Source organism: Primulina eburnea, chromosome 8 (genome assembly GCF_022965805.1).
Source record: "Primulina eburnea isolate SZY01 chromosome 8, ASM2296580v1, whole genome shotgun sequence".
In the NCBI taxonomy this organism is placed as follows: Eukaryota; Viridiplantae; Streptophyta; class Magnoliopsida; order Lamiales; family Gesneriaceae; genus Primulina; species Primulina eburnea.
In genome coordinates, this window is record NC_133108.1 from 3,776,204 (window position 1) to 3,796,714 (window position 20,511).

The 20,511-nt window shown below is 34.8% G+C and overlaps 3 protein-coding genes across 3 annotated transcripts; 2 read left to right on the top strand and 1 right to left on the bottom strand.

Annotated features, from left to right (window-relative positions):
- Positions 1-360: 360 nt before the first annotated feature.
- LOC140838515 (uncharacterized) lies at positions 361-6,113 on the top strand. Its single transcript, XM_073204877.1, has 18 exons — positions 361-476; positions 917-1,214; positions 1,516-1,928; positions 2,404-2,476; positions 2,578-2,619; positions 2,763-2,825; positions 3,027-3,076; positions 3,144-3,171; positions 3,240-3,314; positions 3,618-3,728; positions 3,817-3,877; positions 4,141-4,254; positions 4,625-4,746; positions 4,864-4,933; positions 5,061-5,108; positions 5,195-5,235; positions 5,328-5,454; positions 5,828-6,113. Exons 2-18 carry the CDS (start codon positions 987-989, stop codon positions 5,944-5,946), a joined length of 1,785 nt encoding a protein of 594 aa, XP_073060978.1. The 5' UTR covers positions 361-476; positions 917-986; the 3' UTR covers positions 5,947-6,113.
- Positions 6,114-9,861: 3,748 nt separating this feature from the next.
- Positions 9,862-10,152, top strand: LOC140838065 (VQ motif-containing protein 1-like). Its single transcript, XM_073204154.1, has one exon. It carries the CDS (start codon positions 9,862-9,864, stop codon positions 10,150-10,152), a length of 291 nt encoding a protein of 96 aa, XP_073060255.1.
- An 829-nt stretch (positions 10,153-10,981) lies between these two features.
- On the bottom strand, positions 10,982-13,363 carry LOC140838514 (uncharacterized). Its single transcript, XM_073204876.1, has one exon. It carries the CDS (start codon positions 13,334-13,336, stop codon positions 10,982-10,984), a length of 2,355 nt encoding a protein of 784 aa, XP_073060977.1. The 5' UTR covers positions 13,337-13,363.
- Positions 13,364-20,511: the final 7,148 nt, after the last annotated feature.

The following is a 20,511-nucleotide window of genomic DNA, read 5'->3' on the forward strand; positions in this document are numbered from 1 at the left end:
GGATGAGAAGACATTGGCATGAGATTTTGGTGAAGATAGCGAGTATAATTTTGTCGATTTTATCTATTAATTTTAGGAAGTAAAGATTATTTTTAAGGAAAAAAATGTAAAACGATGTTGGTGTAATGTGATCGGACGAAAGGAATTTGTATATATTGTTCAACTTTTATTAAAAAAAAAATAAACATAACGTTAAATTATTAAAATTTTTATTTTTGTTTCTTTCAAATATATTTTTTAGAATATTTATTCGCAATTTTGATTCACGTTGATTTCCAAAATCCTATAATTTGTAAAATAAATATTACAAATTTATTATATTTTCATATAATGTCTGACTGTAAGCATCTCGTTGATGTAATCTGACCATATCAAATGGGTGTCGGAGCGGGTACCGAAATACACGGCTGGCGAATTTATGTTATTTTACAGATTTGTAAAAGAGCCAAAATATAACTAACAGATCGATCTATCTGGTATGATGAATCTTCATGTAATTTAGCATCACGTGCACGCAAATTATTGTTTTTTCGAATGTTGTAATTCTTCACCGACGTATTGCACCATACGCGAATATGGCATTCTCGTGGCTTTTGATAAGGGAATTTAAGTTTTTTTTTTTTTTTTTTTTTTTTTTACGTTTGCACCAAGATCCAATTGTTGATTCGTATAAGTTCGCTGAAATATGGTCGAATTTGATATCTGATTGTTTTAAATTTCTGCGTTTCCGAGTTCGATGAATTTCCTTGTAATGCGGGAGGCTTAATTTGACTCCGGGCAGAGTGGAATATCTAAATACATCAAAGTTAATTTATTGTGAAGTTGTTTTGTATGCTTCGTTTAAAAAATAACAATAATGATTGACTTGTTATGAGTTGGACTAAGGTGTTGTCATTTGCATTTGTTATGTTTGCAGAAACGTTTCAGTGAGGCCATTATATTTGTAGCAAAAGAGATCTAGAACATCAAGAAGGTGTTTTGGCAGTATGACGTCCCCATTGCATCGCCATGCGCGGCAGGGTTCGACCGGAATTGCAAATATGAGGAGACCACAGAACACCAAAGTGGCAGCTCAAAGGCTTGCTCAGGTTATGGCTCACCAACCTGCAGATGACGAAGATGATGAGGATGAATTGTATGGTTTTGAATCGGCTGTTCCATCAGTTGGCATTGGACTTGCGGGTGGAAAGAAAACTAGAAATCGTTCTCCAACAGTAAGAAGCTTGATCATACATATGTTTTATATGAAATATTTTCAGAGAGTGATTATGTTGCATCTCTTGGTTGAATATCTCCACCAATATGTGGTAAAAAAAACTATCTCAAGTGGTTGAGTAGGTGGCTTTTTGAGGTGAGGTCAAGGGATAGTGCCAAACTGGGCTGTTAGAGGAACTTCCCATGGGTTCTCTTGCATATTAGTTCCGGACAGTATTATTGAGCATTAGTTACAGTACGTGTGCCTAGTAATAATTCCTATCTGTACAAGTATAAAACCCATTTTATATTGCTTTCTAGACAGGTCGTACCACAGTAGAACAGCCACTATCTGTTCGTTCGGCGTTTGGTTCCAGACCATCTGCGACAGTTGGTTCAGTGCAAGAGCAGCCTTTATCAGCTCGCTCAGCTTCTCTTCTCCGACCATCAAAATCTAGGCTGGTAGATCCTATAATAAGACATTTCCCTCAACCCAAAGAAGACTATGCTGAAGAATCAAATGCACCATCTGCTCATTCTATGGCTGTTAGAAGATCACCTTCTTATATTAGTCAGGAAGAACAGCCTCCATCAGCTCGTTTTGAGTCAGGCAGCGGTCGAAATTTAGAGGTCAAGACTGCTTCTATGGTACCACCAAGCATACCTATATCACATAAGCCAGTAGTGTCAGGAATTCCAGCAGAGATGCAACTGTATAGATACAAGGATAAAAGGTGTTTTGAGTTCATTCACCTTGCATAGACTAGGAATTTGTAAATAATATTTTATCATATTGGAAAAATGTTTGATTTGGATCCCCTTTCCATTCACCATCTTATTTTTTTAAGGTTCTAAATTGTTTTTTATTTTACCCGACTTTCGATACCTCAATATCACTGAATTCAACTTTGTATGAATGAACATGGTAGTAACTTACTTTACCTCGCTTAAGTAAGTGAAAAACAAGAGTCTTGCATTGTCTTGTGATATCAATTTGGTTCTTCAACTTATCTTAATCGTTTTCCTAAAAAAATAGATCTGAGCGACTGAGCCAATAACCGCAAATGCAAGTTTTCAAAAGCTCACTCTGCCTAATTTCTTGAAACCGAATCATTCCTCGTTATATAATTAGATTTTATTATTTCTTTTCACCTTTATATATATTAGTTTGTGCGTTGGAGCTAGTATATATGATCCTTCAAATTCCAGGTTATCTCTGGACTTTGGAACTTTCAAATACAAAGAGCCTAGCGACCACCAGTCTTCTGCTTTGAAAGATGAGGTACATTTATGCACTTGAGAATGATTTTTACAGTTTCTGTGATCTTTCGTTTAGCCTCTTTTATCCTGTTTACAATTGACAATTGGTACATCAAATTGCAGCTTGACACGCTGCAAGAAGAAAACGACAATTTATTGGAAAAGGTGATTTTTTTCTACCTTATAACTTTATGAACTCGTGATTTGTTTATTTTGTGTGGCAAGTCTCGTCTCACATGTTGGCATTTGGATTAGAATTTGTAATATCATATATCAGCTAGCATTTCACATTCACCTCTTCTATTCAGTTGCGTATTACGGAGAAAAGGTGTGAGGAGTCTGAAGCAAGAACGATGCAGCTCGAGCAACAGGTAATCCTGCAAGTGTATTCAAACGCTTCGACGTAAAAGCTGCAATTTATGTTACATTTTTTTCTTTATGACAAGTAAGCGCCTTGCATCATTTTTAATTCACCCTTGATCTCCAACAAATGCATGCTCGTATCGCCTTCATTTCTGAATTCAGGAGAATTTGAACTTTGAGTTCAGTGATTTCTCTTGGTCCTATTCTAGATTGCATCTCTTGGAGGAGGCGTATCTTTAGAAGCCCGCCTTCTGAGCAGGTAAATTATTTTAGAACACTCTTGCAAAACACAGTGAATGTCAGATCTAAATTTTGTTCCCTGGCAGGAAGGAAGCCGATCTTCAGAAACGAGAGGTATGTAGAATAAGAATCTTCATCTAGTGACTCATGTTTTCATGTTCACTTTGAATCAATTTTTTTAGGCAGCTCTTAAAGTTTTAGCACAAACCTATGGTGGAAGTGATGAGGAGATTGCTGCCCTACGAATGGAAGCTGAGGTGGTTTGAATATTCAACTCCAACTTATATTTCGCCTGTTCCTATACCATGTTTCTATGGGTTTGGTCTATGTGGGCAATAATTGATTTCATTGTTCTATATAACAGTAATCAGATATGCACTTAACTGTTGTACAATTTAACCAAATATACATCTGGCGATCTGTCATGCTCACCTCTTCCATAGTTTGTGCTTGGTTATGCCATGCGTCTCTTTAGCCTTAAATTTAGTGATTGACAATGGCAGAAGGGGTATTTCAGAATGTGAATTAGATCATTTCTTTTTTATTATTTTTTTTACAAGACTGCTAGGAATGAAGCTACATCAGTTTTGGAGCAGCTCAATGGTGCTGAATCTGAAGTTAAATCACTTCGGATCGTGGCACAAAGAATGATATTAACTCAAGAAGAAATGGTATCAGCAAATAAAAACTTTTCTTACTATATTTTCTTGATCCCTTTTCTTTGTTCATACTTGTGTCATTGACAGTCCCTCACTTTAGGAAGAGGTTGTTCTCAAAAGATGTTGGCTTGCTCGGTACTGGAGTTTATGTCTTCGCCATGGTAATTTTCTTTTATCCATAAACATTCTCACCAGAAATACTTTGTTACTTTCCTTTTCATTGTCAGGTAGGGGCAACCAGTTTTGAGCTGAGCTGACGGTTGCCCCTGCCCTTCCAAAAAATAAAAAAATTAATTTGATTCTTGGAGAGCAAATAGTTACAAGGCTACAATTGATAATCGTACACAGGGAAGACTAAAGATGTTACAGACCATAGTTACATAACTGAAACAGAAAGTTTTTTCAGTATTTCTATACGTTGCAGGTATCTATTCTGAGATTGCTGGGGCGAGATACAAATATTGGTCATCTGTTACATCTCGTCCATTCGAAACGATACTGGGTGCCGGCGAGAAGGCAAAAAATGAAAACGCATCAAGTACGTTTCCCTAAGTAGTCGGATTCACTTTAGTGCTCAATAATGCTAATGAAATCACATACCAAAACTTGGCCTGTGGAAAGTTTATTCTCCCTTGCCGGTCCCTGGCAGGCCAGATAAACAAGGGCCGCAGTGGATTGATTGGCCTTTGTAAAAGTATAATGACTCATACAATCATACTATATTCATTGATTTTCCTCAAAACGTCAACAGACGATGAGTCAAATGACCATCAAGTCTAGTTATGCTGCCAGGCTTTCATTTTGCAAACCATTTCTGTTTAATAATTCTTCATTCTTTTGGTTGAAATTTACAAGATGTTGCTATACTGATCTTCCTTGATTATATTTACCTCCTGTATGTTTTGCAGTTAACAATGATCTCGAAGAAAGGGAGAAAGTTCTACACCACCTGGACGATGTCTTGAAAAAAGCCAACGTCGAAAGTATGCTTTTAGTTGATAAAGGTCTCAGGGAACTTAATGCACTTAAGGTTATTATATACGGGCGTTGTTTCAACGTTGATAAGTTTATTTGAAAAACAAAACGGAAATTTTAATCATTTTATTTACACTCGAGTAGGATGAAGTTTGTGTAATTATTTTTGAAGGTAGAGGAGGCAGTAACCTTATCAATGGCTCAAAACCGTTTCCCCAGCATAGCAAAATCTAATTTAACAGGTAAAAATTAAAGGAGTGTTCTTCATCTTCTAGATTGCATTCTGTTGTACTTTATCACCAGCTATTCTAGTAGAACTATGTCTTTTTTAAAATCAATTATTTGATCATGTCCTTTTTGCGAATGTAGATGAAATTAATCTGCCAATTGAAGGTCAGAATTTTTCAGAAACATTTGGTAAGTTTATGTACAAGATAATTTCAATAATATATTAATGTTCGTATTATGTATTTGTTATTTTCAAATCATATCCTTTGTTTCAGTATTAAGTGAAGAGGAGTCCGAAGATGTTCTTCTGAAGCAGGTATTTTGTCACACTACCAAGGGAAAAGAGTTTATTTTTAAAACAACGGATTGATTTTAATACTGTATTATTAAATCCCCCTATTTTTTCAGGCGTGGATAACGTATTTTTGGAGAAGAGCGAAAAATCATGGATTGGAACCCGATATTGCTGAAGAAAGGCTGCAGTTCTGGATCAACCAAGACAATGTGACACCTAATTCACATGATGCAGTGGATGGTATTATGCTCCCTTTTGCAACGTTTGTTTTCCTTATGAAATAACTTCAATTTGTTTTATGCCTCTCGCCGAACTCCCTTTGCATTATTGCCTATGGAGAATGCTTCTGTTTCTGTATTTCTTTCTGACCATCCCAGGTTTTTCCCTGTCACATTTTCTCCGTCTCTCCCATTGCCAACTTTGCAGTGATTGACATGAATCAATCAACATAAATGCATGTTGTGGCGTGTGAAATATCAGGTCATTTTAATGAATAAGTCTGGAAGAGGGCCATGTATCAATCCAGGACCCTGGCCGGGGACATGATATTGTAAACTTATATTCGTTACAACTCACAAACAACATAACCTATTTCTTTGTTTCTGTATCACAGTCGAGCGTGGTTTGATGGAGCTAAGGAAGCTGGGGATCGAGACCAAGTTGTGGGAAGAATCTCGTAGATTGATAGATTCAGACTCAACCCAAAAAACGCTTCTGGGAATCGAATCTTAGAACGAACATATGGCTAAGATTTGCTTTTTATATTTTCTTGCAAGTATTACATCAAGATGTGCTTGTAAATCTTGATATTTGTACGAATCGGGAGATATTAAATGGTATTTACCGTTAAACGTGTCTAAAAATATATGGGTATAGGTACCACCAAATCGAGAAAAGTTAAAAAAAAAATCCTTTTCTCTGAGCAATATTATTCCTTGTCTGATGTGATGGTTCCTTGTCAAATTAGTTTGAAAATTGATTTTCTTAAAATGCCGGGTGGGGAGAAATTACGGGAATTTAATTTGGCTTGCCACCAAAGGAAATTTGCCTCAGACAGTATGAACAAAGCTAATTCCCATTTTCAACTTACGGTCTAATTCTGATTTATCTGGAATGTGACATCTCATCGGTGAACACAAAGGTGAACTTCATATCAAAACTATATAGATCTTATTAATTATATATGATTTAAAATCGGGAAATTGTTGAATTATTCGACATTCTGATTCATTTGGTTACACGGGTTAGTTTGACTAATTTGTGTGATTAGAGGTTCAATCGTTACGTTTAGCTTCCAACCAACTACAATTATTATTATTTTTTTACAATTAAAAAAATATTATATGTGTTAAATAATACATTTTTTTTAAAAAAAAAACTGAATTACCAAATATGCTGAACCAAATTCTAACTGTAATTGATTGATCTATTTGACTAAAGTTTTCTCACATGTAATTGCGATTAAGAAAAACGAGGAAAAATATATAATATAATATTATAAAGTATCATTGTATTCAAGTTGTTTGTTAATTTTCTTCATTTTTTAGAAATTACGTAGTTATATGCAATAAATAGCATTTAAAGAGCTTGTACAAAAGTCAATGCGATATACACGAAGATATTATTATTATTATTATTATTTGTTATTGTTATTAAGTTATTACTATGATAACGATACATCTTTAATCTGAAGTATACAAAAGTTCAATCATCACCTATCGATCGCTTTACTAGCGTGATCAACTAGTTAATATAATTGCACTTTATTGCAAGTATGAGATTAAAATATTTGACCTTGACAGTGATACCAATTGAATGATCAAATGTTTGCTTACAAAAAATGATAGCAGGTGGTAATAACGCAATTCAAATCAAATTTTTTAAACCATACAACAACTCAAATGTCATATATCGATAAATTTCACATTTTTATTCTTGTTATTATTGTGATATTGATGTATCATCGTCATAGTTATTACTATTGTCACTCATTTATTTTCTTATTTTTAATAAGTTTATGTATATTTAGATTTTGGTTGCATTTGGTTTGGTTAATTTGAAATTTATGAATTTAATTTTCATCTTTTTTTTTAAAACTAAATTCATTATTGAATAAACTCAATAAAAGAAAATGAAATTCATCTTTACAAAAGCTTGAAGAATTGGAAGTTTCAGTTTTTGGGGAGCATCATCAAGAACCCTACTACAAAACATTCATATGAGTTGACTGAAAATCATTAGTGCATTTTGGACCTAAATACCATCCTCAATATAAGGTTTATTTGTTTTGGATCTTACCTTTGCTTTCTTCCATCTATAGCTTAGCTCCTATATTCATCAAATTTGAAAAATCGATCTCTAACCGAAAGTGGAAAGCATATTTTGTATGTTTAATCACGTTGTTGATCAATTTACGGTCTTACTACATTAATATGAACATTTTACGATTTTCATCATTTTTCCACCGGAGTGGATCAGACACTTCAGCAACATTCAACATCACTTCATCATATTTTCGACTCAACATCCGAGTGAAAGTTGCTAAAATCGAAAAAAATACAAAATATTTGATCATGAACTAATTGACAATGAACAAGAATGAATAACATGCTATGTTGGGTGCAATAATTGTCCTTATTTGGTAGAGTGATCGAACCAAGGTGGTTGAGCTGTTGTGCAGTTTAAAGATTTGAGTTGCATCATTACCACTGGTTATAGTTTTTGGTAAAGCGGCAAGCGCTCGGTCTTACAATTGATATCAGAGCCAAGATCACGGGTTCGATTCCCATTGATTGCAAGGAGCGCAATTATTTGAAGAGAGATTGTTGGGTGCAATAATTGTCTTTGCTTGATATAGCGATAGAACCGTTGTGCCTGAGCTGCTGTGCGGTTTAAAAGATTTGAGTTGTACCATTACCACCAGCTATAGTTTTTGGTAAAGCGACGAGCGCTCGGTCCTACACGCTAGGATTAAAAAATTTACGTTACGATAAATTTAATTTTCTCCTTTACCATGTTAAAAAGTACTCTCATTTTTTATTAAAATTTCCATATATTGACGTCTAGCTAACCGACGAGAAATTGACCTTCATAGGCGAAAATCAAACTTGCACAAAGTTGTCCACATGCATTAATTAATTTACGTGTATTAACTTGAGGTGGATATTAGAACACGCGACATTTTCCAATTTCATACAATTGGCGAATTAGTCAATGTTTTAGTCAATTCTGAACTAAATGAAAATAAATAATAATAAGAAAAGGGGGATACACTTTTTTATATTAAAAACAAAATTGTTAGGATACTTTTTTTAATCTATCTTTAAATTTTCACACTGATAGTTGTAATCTCTATAAAAAAAATGATTCTTAGATCTTCTTTACAAATTTTAAAAATAATAATAATAATTTTTTTATATGTTACAAACACTTTTGACAGAGAAAAGAGAGCTTTCAAAATTATAATTAAATTAAAGAGTTTAAAATGTATAAAATTCATCAAGACTTTATCAACAAGCAGTGAAAATAATTTGGATTTAGTGCATGAACCAGGAGACGTACAAATTTCTCGTAGCATGACAGGTACATTTTTCAAAGTACGGATTTTAAATGGTGTTTTCCAAGGATCAACTGTTTATATATATATATATATATATATATATAAAAGCACTTATTTTTGTTTAAGTCGACCCTACCCTTGCGGACACTGCTCGCAAAGATCTATCCAACGGCTCGGATTTTTTCGAGTCAATATATTTTTTTTTTACATAGAGGTGGGCCCAGATCACTCATATGGAGTTATCCGGGTCGTTCATTGCTCGTGCAGACACTGCCTGCACGGGTAGGTTGAAACAAACCCTTATTTTTAATATGATCAACACGAACACTTATATTAACATCGATGAAATGACATTTATTAATCGAATGTAATAAAACATATTAAAATTATATATATCTAATAAATCAGTGTCATATCATCAATGTTTATATATATATGCGTGTGTGCTGGACACGAACACTTATATTAACATCGATGAGGTGGCATTTATTCATTCGATGTAATAAAACATATCAAGATTATACATCTAATAAATGAATGTAATATCATCAATGTTGACATAGACGTACACGATAAATAAACTCTTTTTATGCATGTTAAAGTTATACGCCTTCCATTAGCACGGTGGTGTAGCTGTTTGAGTTTTATTGTTTTCGGTTCCCTTTTTATTTATTTTTCCCACTTCAGTACAATACAATTTTTACAATAATTATAAAATGAACATTAATTTATAGTAAATCAAGCTCATTACAAAAAAAAAAAATAATAAATTCTAAAGAAATTTTAAAAAAAAAATTAAAGACACTGCAAGCATCGGACAGAACAGTCCGTACAATGATAATTAAGGCTAGAAAAATGAAGTAGCCCCAGTTAGAACACTGATGCTTCCTCCAAATTGCATGAATTGACCGAATCAAGAAAATCTTAAAGACTCGATCTTTATTCACGTATAACGGTCAACTTATTTCATCTCTTACTTTCAACTCTCCACGGAACCACGAAAATTATTTATAAATTCTCGAATCATTCACGATTAATATACAAACAAAAAACCCTACAATTAGTTAATATTCATACGTATAACATCAATGGCAGGTGGGAGTAGAGATGGCGTCAAGGTGATCATCATCAACACGCAATACGTGGAAACTGATGCAACCAGTTTCAAATCCGTCGTTCAACGGCTCACCGGAAAAGAAACCCCCGTGCCCTCCGCCGTAGCTCCTTTAAGAGAACAGCAGATCTTTGAACCAGACAGTCGAGTTTCCCGTAATGCAATGGAGCCGGTTTTGTCGCGGGGGCTGTCGTTCACGGAATTCGATAGGATGTTTAAGGAGTTGCCTCCACTTGAAGAACTCTACAGGCTTTGCTCTGAATAGTTGAGATTTATTTTATATTTTATGGGTTTATGTACTTATATACATATGTGTGTAAATAATTTGGTGATTTGTTTTCTTCCTTGAGTTTCTGTTTGGCTGCCTATATGATCAGATTTTGTTGCGTATATTTTATTCGGTTTTTTTGTATTCTTCTCCCTTTTATTTTATGTATTTGACGCTCGCCTCCCAGACTTTGTATTTCAAAACGGAGATAAATGTCAAATACATAAAATTAATAAGGGGATCGGAGGTGAAGGCGAAAAACTGATCAGTTTTATGCAAACATTAATTCATTAGTGTTTTGCCATTTCAGAGATTTCGAAAACTTTTTTACGAATTAATGAAACTGAGTATGACTAATGACGATTGATTCAGTAACTCGATCGAGTCTTGATATTTAATAAATTTGCTACTCAATGCTCTGAGTATTTACTATCCATCCCGAAATTACTTGGGATTTGAGAATACTCTTAACTAAGTAGACGAAGGCAGGCAGAGATTGTACTGTATACCGTTTAGTGGAACGAGCCTGCGATTAGATTTTTACAAAGTTTGCTTCAAGACTTGAATGATGAACTTGCACAAATGGAAAGGATAGTGAATATAATATTCAACCATGTTTGATTATAATTTCATTTAGAATGAAAATGAGAATGAGTAGATTTAAGATTACTGATACAGATATGTGTGAATTTTGTTTTGGTACTTTGTTCCTATACCTCGAAGCAGGGGCGGAGCTAGAATAAAGATTCAGTGTAGGCTATGATATGCTATGATTAATAAAACAAAAAAAATCTTTTAATCATAAAAACATCACAAAATAACTACCTTACAATTGTTCTTTTCGGGTCTTCATATTTTGAAATCTTTGTACAATAGATTCATTATCAACGGTCAGAAATATATCTTTCTCTACATAGACAATGAGACTATCATTCATCCAATCATCATTCATTCGATTGCGCAACCTGTCTTTCACAATTCTCATGGCAGAAAACACCCTCTTTACTGTCGCCGTTGCAACCGGTAGAATTAATGCCAATGTCAAAAGCTTATAAACCAATGGGTACACCATATTTTTCTTTGACATAACTAACTTCTCTGAAAGATCACCAAGTCCTTTCAATCCTTGAAATACTTTGTTAGAACGCATATCACATATATAAGTTTCAAGTTGATCATCAAGTGTGAGGAGATCAAATCTTGAAAAATCTTGTGGATAAAATTCAGCTAGTTGCATCAATTTTTTCTTGTCAAAAGCATAAAACAAGTTTTGTGGACACAAACAAGCTACACAAAGGAGTAACTCTGTACCTGCCTCTGAGAAACGATCATTTAACTCTTGAAGTTGCATGTCGATAACACCATAGAATAAATCCACACGATAATGATGCAAATTTGTCACTTTTGGTGGATTACGATGGGGACGACCACGTGGTGCCCAACGTGTGAACATATCATCCATTTTGAGAACATCAATGTAATGTTGCTCACAAAACCGGTGAACTTTTTCTAAAAATGAATCCCAACCATCATCTCTCATTTTTTGGAGTCGCTGTTTGCATATTTGTACCAAATCCATTGCATTCACAATATCCTGATCTTTTTTTTGCAATGCTGTCGACAATTCACTCGAAATTCCTAAGACATGTTTCATCAAGTGTAGATTGAATGCAAAATCAAATAAAAGTATTGACTCCAATAAATTAAATGCTTCAGTTTTTTGATCAGGAGAACTGGAATCATCTTCTGAAATTATTTCAAGCACATCAATGACAGCAGAGAACATGGAAATCAAGCTTATCAAAGAATTGTAATGTGACCCCCAACGTGTATCCCCAGCACGTTGAAGGGTAGTTTCTTGATTAAGTCCCCGACCACTTGAAATCTCACCCCTCTCCAATGCCTCGACAATAAAATCTGAATGTTTCTCCCGAAGAAGATCAGAACGTTTGCAAGATGCTCCAACAACATTTAACACATCACCAACAACACGAAAGAAATTAGAAATCGGAAGATTTTTCTTGGCCACAGCTATAAGAGCTATTTGAAGCTGATGGGCAAAACAATGTATGTAAAATGCACATGGGTTCTCCTTTAAAATGAGTGCTTTTAAACCATTAAATTTACCCTGCATATTACTTGCTCCATCAAAACCTTGTCCTCTCAACTTAGACATGCTCAAATTATGTCTAGAAAACATCTTATCAATAGCAGCTTTAAGTGAGAGTGATGTAGTACTGGTAAGATGTTCAATCCCGATAAAACGTTCATTTACATATCCACTACTATCCACATAACGGATAACAACTGACATTTGCTCCTTTGTTGACACATCACGAGATTCATCAACTAAAATAGAGAACAAGGAATCACCAATATCTCTGATAATAACATTAATCGTTTCAGTGGCACAAGCACTCACTATGTCCTTCTGAATATCAGGTGATGTCAACTTGCAATTTTTAGGAGCATTTTTCAATATCACATCATTAATCTCTTTATTATGAGCACCTAAAAATTCCAATTGGATAAGAAAGTTACCTGGATTAAGAGAACTTTCAGTTTCATCGTGACCTCGAAATGAATGCCCTTGTCGCAACAAAACTCTAATACAATCAATTGAAGCATTGAGACGGATACGATAATCATTCCGCATTTGATTTGACTGTTTGTGCAAAACTGATTGAATGTGCTCATCTTGATTCATCAAAGTTTCACAATTCATTCGAGCTTTATGATGTTCGCTGTCATGCTGGCCAACATGAATATTTAACCTATCTTTACACTTCCAATTTGTGAATCCTTCATTAACAAAAGTCTCCCCTCCCGCTTGTTTTCCCTTAGTTGTCTTGAAGAGATAACAATACAAACAATATGCTGCATCTTTTTCTACACTATACTCCAACCAATCACCAAATTCATTAAACCATGAAGGATTGAACCGTCTACATTGGCTTACTCCAAATTTTCTTTTTGGAAATTCATAGCCTGAAGGTTGACATGGACCTTTTTGCAAATATGCCCTTCGAACTTGATCCCTAATATTAACATTATATTCACAAATTGGAGTCCTAAGTCCAGGATCTGCCGGTAGTTGTGAGAAATCAAATTCTTCAACCCTAACATCTCTGATGCTTTGTACTTCTGGTTCTGGATCTTTTCTTTTAAAAAATCTATGCATTGTAAATATTAATTTCCTGATAAAATAAAAAAATATAAATGTTTAGCTTTATATATATATATATTTATAAAACAACTCGCATTGATTTTTTTTTATGGACCAATATATAGAATACATTGAATATACATAAATTGCCCCAAAAAATCATACGACGCTAGCTTACATCACCATGTCTAGTAGCATATAATACAAAGCACTCAAAACCTCACAATTGTGAACAAGGATTTTAATTAGCGGAACTTGCGTGTACATTTCTCCAGGTTCCAGCTCAAACAACATAATTAGATACAAAAATCGGTCAATGTAGGAAAAGAAGTTTAGCAATATATAGTGCAAAATCAAACCTTGAGATACCCCACAAATCAAAATAAATCGCAGAAAAAAATCCATAACCCTAAACTTAAAGGCAGGAAAAATTCCAACACGTCTCTATGAGCATATCAAATTTCGCAATACCCTAACACGACGTCTCTATGAGCATATCACATGTACAGTGGGGCAAAATCATTCAAACGCTTTAAATGAACAACAAAGGAACGGAACCTTGTACAAAATTTTCGTAACCTTTTTTTACATGTAATACAATAAACAATACATAGAAAGAAGTAGAAGAAGTGTGGAATTCTACCTCGGGAGTCGGGCCAGAGAGTTCTATAGCCTCAACCACAAGTGCTGATGCCTCGATGAAATCAGAATATCTTTGAGAAAGGGCTACTTGAACAATTTCGTGCAACTCCATTCTGTCAAAAGGGTTTTCTAAATCGATGTCCAGTGTGGGCTGGGCTTTTAAAATTGAACCACTTACTATTAAATTTTTTTTTGCCCAAATTTATAATTAGTATTAATTTTTTTTGGCCCAGTGTAGGCAGCAGCCCACACTGGGCCTTAATAAGCTTCGCCTCTGCCTCGAAGTCTTGATAATGTTGGAAATAGTTGATCTTAAATATATATTCTCGATGAACAAAGTAGTTGATAGTTTCTCATCTGATTATGTGTTTGATGCGAAGGATTAGACGTTAACTAATTACACATCTTTAATTCGTGTTACGAATTACTCAAATTTATAAAGGATTATAGTTGGGGATGCAAATTTTCTCCGAAACTCGACAGAGAATCCGATATTCGACCAGAATGGAGGAGATGTGTTGTCCGATTAAATAAGTGTAAATCGGGTATGAAGATAGAGACGAGTATATATATATATATATATATATATATATATATATATATTGAATCTCATGTGAGACCGTCTCACGGATCCTAATCTGTGAGACGGATCAACACTACTCATATTCACAATAAAAAGTAGTACTCTTATCATAAAAAAATAATATTTTTTCATTGACCCAAATATGAGATCTGTCTCACAAATACGTCCCGTGAGACCCTCTCACACAAGTTTTTGCCATATATATATATATGAATTTCTGGCTATTATATTAGTTCTAATATGCTTTGTTGAATGATATTAGTTGAATAAAATGAAGAAAATTAATAGTATAGAGTTGATATTATTTTGTAAGATAAATTGTTTATAATATTTTGTTATTTCTTCTATTATATTTAATTTTCTAGTTTTATATTTATTTTTTTCTTTTTTGTTCTCAACAATTTAGTAAATATCCATAAGTTATTCGAAATAATTCAAATTTGAAAAATGTAATTATAAGTAGTGATAAAATATATGGATAGAGTATGAATGTACAATCTTTCAACGGGTATGAGGATGCAGATGAAATTGAATACTCTATGAAGGTGATGATGATAATAAAGATGAATATTATAAATAAAGACGGGAACTGTGGGGACCCGGACGCTAATCATCTTCTTAATCATCACTGGGATGTAATTATCTATTCTGATAAACAGGGTCTAAAAATTCTTCTTTTTAAAATATAACCGCGGAAGGTAATGACATTTAATAATATACATATCTGTATAAAATACATTTCAGTATTAACATACAATAATCTAATCTAAGGTTCAACTACTAAATTCAAGTAATAAAACCCAATCTACTGTAAGTCCGGAATCACCACGCTAACTCGTCTTCTCTCATCGTCATCTCGACCCTGATCCAGCCCCACCTGTTGTCATGCACACATACAAAACAAGACAACAGCCGGATAACTCCGGTGAGAATAAATCCCAGTATAAAACATGGTAAACATGTATATACATAAAATAATTCATGAAACATGCTGTTACGAATAAAATCGAAACATTAGATTTCATAAGCTATGAAATCTAATCACACAACAAGCATGCACTTCAAATCAACCAACCATGCATATAATCAATCTAAATCATAAAAACATGCTAGCACAATTGGAAGCAATAATGATGGGTCCTATGATCTAGGAACCACATCCATATAAGCATGCAGTCCTAATCAAATCACGTCTAGACTTGACTCGACTAGAACTCTAGGGATCCCGGTGTGAATAAGACGTCACTACCTACCCTCCAATCGGGGTAATGAACGTCTCATTCCTAGACTTCGGTCTGAGCTGTATCAACGGCGGCAATAAGAGTAATACCTACTCCTATGCTGAGATACACCGAAACGTCTAGATATTTGACAATGCCTGTCAAAGACTTTCCTATCTTAACTGCAATGAATAACAATCTGTAAACAAAGCATAATCATATTCATAACTGAATATCACAATTATCTTACCTGCTTGAATACAGATTCTATAATCAAAGCATAATCAGATAACAATATAAACAATAATCTAGTATGTGATTTTATTGGGAAACTGAAATTAATCTAATTTGAGTTATGCGTCCCGAATATCACATGAATTATACCTTTGTCTTCCTGATCTGATGAAGACGACGTCTCGAAGTCGAATCTGTTCATCCCTGATCTGAAACGACAATAACAAATACACTGTATCAATATGTAGTTCAAATCACAATCTGTTCTGAACAATACCCAATTCAGTATATAATCTGATCCATATCTGAACAAACCACAATCTGATTCATATCAACAAGATCATAATATAACATAAATCAATACTGAATCTGACCAATATGCGCCAACTGATGTTTAGACGGCATATCATATCATGTCGATAACCCGACAATCTCAACATCACAAATAACCTATCAGAACTTGGAATCAATACCATAATATCATTCTTCTAATTCCAGCATATGAATGTCTAACAACTGCATCTTCAGAAATGCTGAAATATATAATACAGATATACGGTATTATTTCCTCTATCTGACTTCACATAACTACTGAATAACCTATCCAGACCCATAAGAATAATCCTCTATTCATTCTTAAATCAAGAATACTACCATTTAGTTTGAAGTCTCAGTCAATATCTTCTAAAATTCATAATAATTGTATAACCAACTTATTCTTAAATCTGTCTTCGATTATACAATATCTACGGTAGTATAAACACCATATCTGAATCATATTCAATTCTGACAATATCATAAATTCAAATCTGGTCTAAACGTAACAAAAATTACGTCCAGATGAAGCCTGCTTTGATAGGAACACAGTACTGTAGGCGGATTTAAAATCGGACGGGCGGATTGTTCACAATCTCCAACTTTTCCCTCGGTTTCTTCTTTTTCCCTTCTCCTTCTTATTTCTTTCTGATTCTTGTTAATTACGTTTGTATATACATATATATATACACATCTCGCATGAAAGGCAAGTGGCTTATTCTTCATGATGCACGTCGCTCGCTAGGGCGGTCAAAACTTGCTCGCTAGGGCGAAGCACTCTCGGCCCTCACAATTCTACATGCGCGCTCGGGCGGACAAAAAGTGCCGCCTGGGCGAAGGACTCTCGGCTTTCTACCATTAAACCCTCTCGCTCGGGCGGTCATAAACTCCCGCCCGGGCGAATGACATTCGGCCCAAATCTTGTGTCCCTCATAATTTTTTCCAATTTGATCTCGAACTGGCCCGGCTATAATTACATCAAGTCATAATCAACAAATCATCTCAGATTACGTTAACTAAATTCTCGGGCATTACATTTCTCCCCCTCTTAGATCTGAGTTCGTCCTCGAACTCACCAATCATCAAAACCAAATCTGTCAGAAGAAATATATGACAGAGTTTAACATCCAAACTCATTTCACTAGCCGAATCAATCCCATATTACTGGCTATATAACACCTGTATACGCCAATTGCAATTTATAACAAAGCAATACCACCTGTAGTTGCTATTCCATCTTCGGCTCCCAATACCAATCGTCATCATCCGATATTGGTTTCTTACATCTATTCATTCTAATCTAGCTGGAAAGTTATGGTCATACCGTAAGTCATACCCTGACAACCATTCATAACAGCTAGTACTAACATCTAGTACTAAAGTTCTACCCATATCCGCCAATATCTGGTTACTACACGCTGACTACCTGTCAATCTGTAACAACTCTGCGAGGGAGAACTCATGATATTTCCGTCACAAGTACCGCTCCATCCAAATCACAATCTGATATCATCTAATGCAGCATTCTAGTAAATCTGACAATTCCTTTGACATTGATCTATGTCATCTGGTTCTGTTTGTACGTAATCTGGTACAAACTGATAGATATAGATTGAATATTCTATCAATCATAATCATATCATATCATAAGCTGTAGAATTGACGGTACTTTTACCCCGAAAGCCATACTTACATTTTATTATTCAGAAATATACTAAATCGGTAATCATCTTCTGATTCATATCTTTCTGGCTTCTTTTGTTCTCAATTCAAACATATCAGTACCATTTCTACCAATCTTACAACATAATTTGTTGTCCCAACTGATCTCATCTATCTATGCCACATTATCTGTTCGAATATCTTACATTCTGAAATAGCTGAATGAAACCTGAATCCACCCCAGTGCAGTTCTGACACTACATGTGACTTCAGATTCGAACTAATGCTGTACAAGATCAGTTAATAACATAAAAGAACGAAGAAATACCTACCTGGTATTCGGCTCTGACTATCAATACCAAAAGCTGTAAACAATTCTGATAACACACGATAACCAAACCCATATAAAATGCAAATTCATATAGCTGTTAAATTGATCTGATCGACAAAATACAGGTCTGAAAATTCGGATCACTGTTCGGGACTACTGTATTTTCCACAAACAACTCTGATACAATTGGAACTGCATAGTATCACACACTTAATAATAATTACAATAACACCAAATCAAACTCAGAATATAAATATCCTATGCTGATCTAGTGAGTTTAAGAAAACTCATAACATAATAGATTCTGGCTGGCTGACCAATCTTCATACTGTCCAGATCAACTGCTATATTTCATCTGCAAATAGAATATACTCCCAACCAATATAAGATGTCTCAAATACTGATTTAGAATCATAACAATACTCAGCAGATGTAAAGTAATACAAGAAAAAGATAATCAGAATAAGATAATCTGTCCAAATCAGATAAGGAAGTTCTGACATATCTGACATTCTGCTAATTCTGACATTCCTGATACCACATAGTCTGAATATAAACCTGTATCAATAACTGCATTCGGATCCATACCTGACCCATTGCTGTATACAATAATCACAGTTCTCGGAATATTTAATCCAGTCTTCAAATATTCAATATAAACAATCAGATGCTATGGATATATCCCGGAATCATAGATATAACAAGCATAATTCTTCAAAATACCCCTGAACACATAATCTGTCAATTTAGAAACCAACTAAAATGTCTTCCAGAGAAATACACAATCAACTGGATTCCTTAGCCCATACTTTAATCTGTCACTTCTTCCTGTTCATTCTGATATAAAACACATCTGACATCCTATCTAGGCCAACACCAGTCAACTATTAGATTACTAGCCCATGTGTTACTGCTAGACTCGATTTCAGTGGATCTACTGAATACATAAGGATACTATCTATTCCTTTCTGTACTAATCGAGTCAAGAACAGTAAAATGATCTAAGGAATTCTAGATCTAGAATCCTCATTTATCAACTATTTCCAGAACACATGCTACAATATTTCTGTACTTGTTTAGCAGTACATATCCATACTGAGATCGAAATCATATAACACCAGTACATCATATCTAGCCCAATCCCGGTTTCATTCTACTGTAGTATATAACATGTCACAGAAATCTCTGATATCAACATATTCTTCCAAACAGTAAGGAAATCAATACTACAGCACAAACAGACCCCATAAATATAGCATATCATCATGCTACTCAATCACAGATACTCATGGCGAATGCATTAGTATATATCAATACATCTGCAGTATAATCATAAAGAATAGTACCTGTGGTAGTTTCTGGGTTTGTTTCTCACGCATTGCCACCCGATGGTCCTGCTCCCCAAAATCTTTGGGAACCCTTCTGAGGACACACTCTAGCAAAATGCCCATGTTGTCCGCAGACATTGCATCTACCAGTCACTCCCTGGCATTGTTCGGTGGGATGTCTCCCTCCACACCTAGCGCAATAAACTCCAGTATAACTCGGACTGGAACCACTGGAACTGGAGGAACCACTGCCTAACTTCTTGAACTGTTTCTTCCGAGCTTTCAGCAAATCTTGCTTTCCACTCGTGCTGCCACGTTCGAATCTCGAAGGGAATTGTGGTGTCTGGGGTTGCTTCACACACAACCTTGCTAATTGCCGAATCAGACTCTCTTCTGCTCTCTTTGCTTTACTCAAAACATCAGCAAAGTGATAGGGTCGCTGTAGATTCATGAATGCAACTATCTCCGAATTCAATCCTCTAATGAATTGATTCACTACAGCTTCATCATCCCTAGCCATATGAGGAGCAAAACGCAACAGAGTAGAAAATTTAGCAGCATAATCATCAATATTCAATTGACCTTGACTTAAATTCTCAAATTCTGCTTTCTTGTCTTCTCGGTATGAGGCGGAGAAAAACCTTTGATAGAATTCAGTCTTGAAGACTTCCCACGTGATCACGGTACCCCGTAGTGCTAATACACTTTTGATTGTAATCCACCAACTTCTGGCAACCTCTTGTAATTGGTGAAATACCAATTTAACTCTTTGGTCATCTGTACAATCCAGTAGATCAAACAATATCTCTATGTCCTCAACCCAGTGCTGACACGTTTCAGCCGTCTCTGTACCATTCAGAATCGGCGGCTCAAAT

Coding starts and splice junctions, on each gene's coding strand:
- LOC140838515 (XM_073204877.1), top strand. CDS start 987: ATGACGTCCCCATTGCATCGCCATGCGCGGCAGGGTTCGACCGGAATT. Junction 2,477..2,577: donor CTTCTGCTTTGAAAGATGAG/GTACATTTATGC, acceptor ATCAAATTGCAG/CTTGACACGCTGCAAGAAGA. Junction 2,620..2,762: donor ACGACAATTTATTGGAAAAG/GTGATTTTTTTC, acceptor TCTTCTATTCAG/TTGCGTATTACGGAGAAAAG.
- LOC140838065 (XM_073204154.1), top strand. CDS start 9,862: ATGGCAGGTGGGAGTAGAGATGGCGTCAAGGTGATCATCATCAACACG.
- LOC140838514 (XM_073204876.1), bottom strand. CDS start 13,336: ATGCATAGATTTTTTAAAAGAAAAGATCCAGAACCAGAAGTACAAAGC.